At 38.1% G+C, this 8,655-nt stretch overlaps 1 protein-coding gene and 1 long non-coding RNA gene across 2 annotated transcripts in view; both read right to left on the minus strand.

The window, feature by feature from the left end:
- Positions 1 to 8,655, minus strand: part of LOC146466408 (uncharacterized) — a 79,011-nt gene that overhangs the window by 36,212 nt on the left and 34,144 nt on the right. The gene's annotated exons all lie outside the window — the stretch shown is intronic.
- On the minus strand, positions 3,189 to 8,563 carry LOC146466411 (E3 ubiquitin-protein ligase RNF170-like). The gene is made up of 4 exons (XM_085127417.1): positions 8,173 to 8,563; positions 6,987 to 7,060; positions 6,214 to 6,327; positions 3,189 to 4,663 (listed from the first exon to the last, which is right to left on the minus strand). The coding sequence occupies exons 1-4, from the start codon at positions 8,531 to 8,533 to the stop codon at positions 4,388 to 4,390; spliced, it is 825 nt and encodes a 274-aa protein (XP_084983543.1). The 5' UTR covers positions 8,534 to 8,563; the 3' UTR covers positions 3,189 to 4,387.

Below are 8,655 nucleotides of genomic sequence, written 5' to 3' on the forward strand. Positions count from 1 at the left end.
TTCAAACTATTGCTTCAAAAGAAAACGGTGGCATGTTTTCCTAATTTGATATACATGTTCACTAGAATGTTAATTTTTCGTAAGTGAAAAACCTGGGCTGAGTTGCTCGAAGCATGGTTAGCGCTAACCATTGGTTAAGAGGTATTAAAACCTATAGGTTGTCATGGTATTTAACCCGGGTTAGCGTTAACCATGCTTCGATCAACTGGGCCCTGAACGGCCCTGAACTGTAAAAAAATTCGCTTAACAGTCACATTCTCGACCCCAGAGCCTCTCGGCTCGATTACGTCATATCCGCCGTCAGTCATGCGCAAAAGGAAAGAGCCCTGGAGTCGAGAATGAACAGTCAGTGCATGAGTTCTGCGCATCTCGTGATGATCCGAGAAACCGGCCGGTGGATTAGGACAGTGTCCAGTCTAATACAAGCGTGCTCACTTCGTCCCTGCCGTCTTTGCAGTCTAGCAAAGTTAATTTCTTTAAAGTTTCTTTTTAATTATTTTTTGATTGACCGCAAAAGAGTCGTCTTCCTTGTATCCGCCTCACACATGCACGGGATTGTTTCTTAACGATAAGTCAATTTTATGGAGAGGTGGATTGCATTGCCGCCATGTTGGTGGTAAAAACAAAACTTGAAAATTTGCTCACATAGTTCCATAGAAATGGAGTTAACTCCCAGAGGAGAAAAATCTTATTGTTTCATACTACCAACATGGCCGCCATGACGCTACATGCAATCAAGCCAGATTGTAAGACAACGTTCCATTGAGGCTTATAACATAGCGCGCGCGCATCCTAATCTAATTCCTATTGGCGTCATCATGGTACATTTCTCAACGTACGCACGGCCATGATGGGGGAAGCATGCGCGCGCTATGTTATAAAAAACTTTTTACAGAGAGACAACACCATAAAAAAGGTACATTTATATGAATAAGAATAATGAAACGTTAAGATTAAACCGATATGAGAAACCACTTTCACCTCTTTTTTCAGAGAATTTTGTAGTTAATCAGGAACAAAACCTGGCTTTCGCTGTTATGTTCACTATGTTGTAAAAGAATTGGTTCATGCTTTTAGCTTTGCGTATATCGAGTTATGGATGCACTTGGAAAGTTTGGAGAGCACTCAAGAAGCTAGAGTTGCTCTCGGCTACGCCTCGAGCAACTCTAACGCGTCTCTCGTGCTCTCCAAACTTCCTGCGTTCATTCATAACTCGATATACACACGCTAAGCATGAACCAATTCTTAATTAAGACGGTGCTTACTTTTTTTACTGCGCATACGTTCTGCGCATCTCGCGATACTCGGGTTTCCTATGGGTGGTACCTACTAATACAGGGATATTTTGAAATTTGATTTTGAACCCTAATTTCTTTATGAATTTCAATAGCCTTTCCCGTATAGTCATAAACTGCGCAAAAATACCTCTGTATTAGTAGGCACCATCCTTAAAGAAGAGCGATCCCCACACTAATGGCATGCAATCTGACGCTGAACCCATATTATATGGTGTGCCCCAGGGGTCTGTCTTGGGACCTCTATTGTTCATAATGTATATTAACGATCTACCATCAGTTACAAAGTACTGTAAAGTCCATCTTTACGCTGACGACACCCTGTTGTTTTTTGAAAGCAGTTCTGTGCAAGCTATTGAGGCTGCTTTGTCCCAAGACCTCGACCACGTTGTCGGATGGTTGAACCAAAACTATCTCATGTTAAATCACTCGAGGACCAAAGTTATGCTTTTGGGAACTCACCAAAAATTGAGCTCAGTCCAGTCATTCGCAGTTAGTGTTAATGACACAGATCTTGAAAGGGTATACAAATTTAAATATCTGGGCGTGTTTCTGGATCCTTGCCTAAATTGGAACGAACACATTGATCATATCGGAAATAAAATCTCGTCCCGCCTTGGAATGCTTCGTAGAGCCCGGAAAGTCATCCCAAAAGAAGCTTGCATTACTCTGTTTAATGCTATGGTTCTACCGTTATTCGATTACTGTTGCGTTGTGTGGGATGTTTGCGGTCAGGGAAACAAGATCTACCTTGACCGTGCTGCGGGAATAATTGCGGGTCGCAAGGCTACTGACACCGATATACAGCAAACATTGAAGTGGCCATCCCTTCAATGCAGCAGAGAATACCAAAAGTGCATACAGGTCTATAAGTGTATCAATGGCTTGGCCCAGCTTATCTGCTAGATGACTTCCACTCCTCGGAGCAGATCCATAACTACAACACTAGGAACAAAGACCTTATTCGCCTGCCTCTTGCCAAGACTAATAAATTTCAAACATCTTTTAAGTACAATGCCGCCAAATCCTGGAGCACTCTTCCTCGTAACTTACGTCATGATCAGTCTCTCACTAGTTTTAAACTGAGAGTCAAGAAACATCTAAATCACCTTAGTTAATTTCTCACCTTCATGAACTCTTTGAATGATTTTTTGCTTTCATTTCTATATTTGATTATTTATTCTTATTATTTTATACAGATCTCCATTTAAACCAGCTACGCTGAACTGGAATTTCTGTTTAAATAATGTATATAAATAAACTAATCTCCAGTTTCGCTTTTTTTTTCTAAAAGCCGCTCTTCCTGTGCATTAGCGTGCAGCCTGAAATATGTCTGTCTACTAGAGATATGTCTGGTTTTCGCGGACTTAAAAATGGTGAGTGACCTGAAGCAATGTAATTTCTCATGAAATTGGAAGCCTGACTGTTGAAGATTCTACATACACGTGCACGTATCTCTTCCAACCGCTTTGTCGCTTTAGAGACCGTGAAAATTGATTGAAAGGAAAATCCTGTGAACCCAAGGCGCAATCCTGAGGGTTTGCAGTTTTTGTCACTTACTATTTTTTTTTTGTCAAATTGGGTAAAATCGCAATTATCAATAATCGGTATATAAATATCCCAATTTCGATATATTAAGGACAGTGCCTACTAATATCGAAGCATTTTTGCACGGTTTATTACTATGCGGGAAAAGCAGGTCTTAACAAGGGCTATAGAAATTCAAAACGAAAATCGGGAGGGGGGGGGGGGGGGGTAACCACGCATTTTTTTTAGAGATAATTAAGTAACAATTATTCTAAACAGCCATAAAATACAAAGCATGGCATTTATGTTTGCCGCTTCTAAATAATTCAACACTCTTCCTTTGATCATTGGTCTACTACAAGTCTCTCTTTCTTTAAACTTTTTTATTTAGGAGAGGCTCTGCTTGATTTTTTACACTGTAAAGCACATAAGAACATTTTATGGTTAATGCACTATATAAGTGTTTTATTATTAGTACACATTTTATTATTAATAATGGTAATTGAACTGAGTGGAGTGCAATTTGGTCGGAAATCATACGCGTGATTTCAAAATCGAACGAGCGTGCAGCGCGAGTTTGATTTGAAATCACAAGTATGATTTCAGACCAACATTGCACGACACAAAGTTCAATTACCACTTTCTTACAACTATTTTGAAATCGCAGAGTTTTATTGTCAATTTTAATATTCTATTTTTGTTACTTCATTTCCATTTTGATGGGCTAAAGAAAGGATTCGATTTAGGGCAAAAAATGGTGCAATTTGGGAGTAAATTGCACTGTTGAGAGCCAATCAGATTGCAAGGATCACCAGTGATTTCAAAATGGGTGTAATAAACAAGTTAATTAAACATGTTAATCTGTTGTTGTCTGTGTAACACCTCTTTCTGTATGTACATGTATCATAATCGTTAGTTTTCTTAGTAATTTACATATTGTAAATTTTAAATGTTAATTAACCTATCACTCTCTGAAATATACATTTGTGCAGTTTAACATTACCCATTGTAACTCACAATGGCATTTGAACACGCTAAAACATGTTTTACAAGCTAAAAAAATCATTCTCTATTTGCAAATAATAATTTATTAATATTGACTCAAATTTAATGCACAAAATCTACAGTCCATGCTAAACTGGGCAAGTTGTGAGCGTTTTTTCACTTTTTACCCAAAAAGTTTGAAAATTATGCCATTCTCGCAGCAAACACTCCAAATAGAGCAGTTTTCAATCGAGTGTCGTAAAATCAAAACCAAAGTAATTACTCTGGCCAATCACAGCATGTGCAAAGGGTACAATGAACCAATCACAATAAATATTCAAATAAAAATAATACATACAACCGACATAAGCAAAGGAAAAATTAACACAAGCGAGCAAGTTGAGATTGGTTTTGGTTTAGTTTCCTATTGGTTAAGAAAATGGCACACATTTTGTACACCAAACACAGAGCGTAGTGAAGCAAAACTAAAGCAAACACGAAATAACTAACTTTCAACGCTAAACTGAAAACCGCTCTATTGTGATGCAATTTGTTTTCTAATTTTCTTTGTGTCTCAGTTTTCACATGTTTTCCTCAGCTCTAGTAGCAATCACTCTTCTGTACATTTCAGTAATGTACACAAGCAGTAATAATATAATGAGAACGTCATCCAAAAGACCTAGGAATCCAAACACTGACTCTGGAATAATGTCCAGCGGCGAAACAAAGTACAAGGCTGCCGCAAAAAAACACAAGATGATCCTGAGTCGAAGAACCCAGACAAGTCCACCGACTGAAAACAGCTCACTACAGAGTTGCCGCAGAAGTGTTGGCAGGTCATAGATATAGTCCATCAGCTGAAAGAAAAATAAAGTAAGATTATTTATAATTTGTTAGTAGGATAACTAAAAGATATTTACTAATCAAAATCAATAAACTGTGTACAGATCTACAATGTTCCAAAGGTATAGACCTGTAGGATGCAATGGCCCCTAATATTATTACAAAAATAGTTGACTCTCAGGGATGTTGAAATGTGGCTAACTGTAATTTAGCCAAGGTTAAATCGAGACAACGCCAGTAAGCGGTCATCTCTCTACACAGCTCAGGGGCGGCCTTCGAGCTCTCTGCAGGGGGCGCCTCATGGTTCGCTTTGCATTATTTTGCTTGCTTGTTGGCCAATGAGTAAGGCCATTTTAGCCTGCTTAATACTGGGTTCAGTGGTGGTGGCCACTCATAGGGTTGACATGGAAACCTCCTTCCCTGGCTCCACCAACCTTTTAGGCACCAGCTCCCAAGCTCATCTATTGTTGATGAGTTTAATGACACTCAGGGGCGTTTTATAGTAAAAAAAACTAAGATTTGCCAGGATACCAAGACATGGGTCATAAAATCTGAGACAGAGACTTTATATTATGGCTTTAATTGGCTTGGTTCTCCAAACCCTGATCCTATGTAATTTTCCAGTACTCTTTCTCATACTTGGCCTCTAAAATTCATACTCATTTTCATACATTTGGACATCTGCCTAGAATCCATACCAATTTCTGTACTGAATTCACACCATTTTCAGACTTTGAGACCAAAATTGTTAAAACCTATACCCATTTTTCAGACCAAAACGGCTCAAAAACCACACCTCTTGAGGTCACATGCACATACCTACAAACTGAACATGTATATAGCTTATGAAGGGGACTACCCCCTCCCTGGGGATACAAGTGTATATTCAGCTGTAGTTTATAAGAGTGGAATACCCTCCCCCTGTGGGTATGTAGCTTATATAGGGGAGTACCCCCTGGGGTATATACGTGTAGCTTATACAGGGGTGTACTCACCTTAACGTAGGAAATTAACGGTTCATGAAATTAATGCAAATTTAAAAAAATTTGCGCTAATTTAAGTCATGTTACTTTTTGTTAACTTTCATTTCTGCGTCATTAATTAAGTGGCACGTCAATTCCCGCGACTTTGATTTCCATTATTTTTGCCGCAAATTCTCTATACACTCCAGAAAGAAAAAAAGCATTGTTTTATCAGGGTGTTGATCTGCCGGTATCATGGACACTGTGAAGAATCCTTAGAGTGACCAGATTCCATCGCTACCCTACATTTGGGCAAAACTCCATGCACATTGTTTTCATTTCGGATTTTTATACATGTACTTTCCTTTTGTCTGAGCAAATTTTGTTTCTTTGTGTAGGTCGCATTTCTTTCCCTCATTTTGAATTTCTAGCACCCCTTTTGCGTTAATTTCCTTTATTGGAGAGTAATTTTTTCTTCAATTCGTGTTAATTTACATTGGTGTAAGTCGTGCTAATTTTGAATACCTTAATTAACACAAGCGTTAATTTCCTATAATAAGGTAAATAGGGGAATCCCCCTCCAGGGCGTATTCAATACTTACTGGTCTAGGGACTCCAGAATATCTTCTATTGTATTCATTTAATTCACGTCTATATTGCACAGCTTCTGGTAATGCCCTATCCTCATCGGAGAAATTTGGAAACAGGATTGTTACCTGTTAAAAACAAAAACCAGCATCAATAATCATCCACTGTGAACATTCTTTGGAGAAAAGCTTTAATTTGTGACTACATGGTGAAATTATCAGCTATTTTTAACTACAGCTGTGGTGTCACTTTAAATAGCCAACAACATTTTTATCAAATGAAAACTTAACAAGAACATGATTAGTATTTTTGACTACAGATGCCCAGGGTAGAATGGATTGCCATTACTTAATGACTAAATTGGCCATTTTTTTTTTCAAGTTCTTTGATGATACTACAACTAGATTAGAACCGCTTTCACATGAAAAATATGTGGGGATTTTTTTTCTTGTCTCAAAAATTGGGCAATGGACACAAAATTGGACAACTGTTATTGTCTGATGAGAGCAAGTGGAAATTAATCAGTGGGTTATAATTTGTGATATGCTGTTTTGCAGTGTATATTGCCAGTCGCCCATCTTGCATGGTATTGTACCCAACTGGGAGAGAAATTTGACAATTTCAAATGCCGTAAAAGTGCAGAAAAAATTGACAGGGATTTTTCTTACTTTTCATATGAGAACAACACAAAGGTTGCCTTATACACTAGCACTTTAATATTTTCCTCCCATTGCTCTGAGAGTATTACAATCTTTTATGTCTTATACATGCATCATTGTGCTCTCACCTGTTGTCTACAAACAGGACAACTAACTGCTCCAAGCCATCTTCCATGTCTCCAGTAAGTTATAATACAAGGAGCTAGGAATGAATTAAACACAGTCAATCATTAATAAGTAATTTGAATTGATATTGTAGACTGAGCATGAGTTTACAGCTTCAATTTCATGCCCCTGGAGAGGGTCAGATTCTTTGGCCAGCAGTTGGTTGCCTGGAGACAGTCTGGGTTACTGGAATTTTTTTATTTCCATGGTATCCCTAGTAAGCAACCAACCACTCAGAAGCCAAAGAGCCAGAAGACTCTGGGCATGAGATTGGTACTGCTTATAAAAAATACATGGACCAAATTGAATTTTCAAAATATCATCCCCTAATAAAAAGCTCTTCAAGAGACTAGGAATCTGATGAAAAAATTTATTATAGTTTCTACACAAATTCATTGCACTGGATTGACCTATCAAGGACCAAACTATTAATAGCATCAAATTAATTCCTTGGATGATGATATCTTTTACTCAATCCCTCTTTCCTCCTTTACATCAAAAATTAAAAACTAATTTTTTAAAAACTATTCAACCTGGCATAACGTCCTATATTAATTCCACAGTTACATGTAAGGTAATGTTTGACATGTTTATAACATGATGTTTAATAGCAAATAAGTATTGTAATGGGGGACCTGATGTTATAAGAATCATGGTTTCTTCATATACCCCCTTGCTTTTTCCACTTCTAATTTCTCTTTCATTGATGCACATTTTTATTTCTTTTGTGTATAGCAAATAAATAAACTTGAAAGCTGTGATAGCTTTTAACCACGTGCCGTACTTCAGTATTTGTACAAAAATTAAAAAAGCATGTTGAAACTTATCGGTCCTCCTGCAAATCTTAGGCAGACATAATAATTTTTTCAAGTACACGTAAGCCTAGGCTTGTGTTTACATTATCCTAGTTCCAGGTTAAGCTGATCTGATTTAATTTCCAAGAATCAACTACAGGAAATTAGATTTTTTGAAGAAATGATTCACACTGGGTTGGTTTTCCGGAATCCTCATGACAAATGGCCGGCTTCCAACACCGTGCAATCGTTTCTTGTTTGCACATCAGACAAGGATTAAATCTTACTATTGTTTTGCATTCATGATCCCTCATTGATCATTGTGTTATTTACATCTACAAAATCGATGACGTACCGCAAAATACATGTCCGCAGTTTGTTGTCGTGCAGAATTGCGTGTCTGTGAGACAAACAGGGCATCTCCTATCGTTAGAATAAGTTACAGGCGGCGGATCGGGAAGTACAGGTCCATCCGAGGCAGCGTTATCGCTTCCTTCTTGCCCTACTCCTAGCCTGTCACGCACCAAGCGTACATGTTCTTCTTGCAAAGGGTGTATGTTTCTGTTACCTCCTTGCGTATTGTAAAGAATGCTTACTAATGCAATCAGTCCTAATGTCGATGCTAGACCAATTAACACCTCATCGCCGACACCTTCGACTATTGTTCCTTGTGTGTGATAGCGAAAATTGAAGAAATCCAACAACAACAGAGCCATTTTGTTGAAAAAGTGAAAACTTTATCACTTCATGGGAAAACAGCTGCAACATCGCGGGCTCTTATGAGTCCTCGATTACCTACTTCCTTCACAGCGGGTTTTACGTATATCGATAGTTACGT

Source organism: Pavona decussata, unplaced genomic scaffold (genome assembly GCF_977016875.1).
Source record: "Pavona decussata unplaced genomic scaffold, jaPavDecu1.1 SCAFFOLD_144, whole genome shotgun sequence".
Taxonomy (NCBI): Eukaryota; Metazoa; Cnidaria; class Anthozoa; order Scleractinia; family Agariciidae; genus Pavona; species Pavona decussata.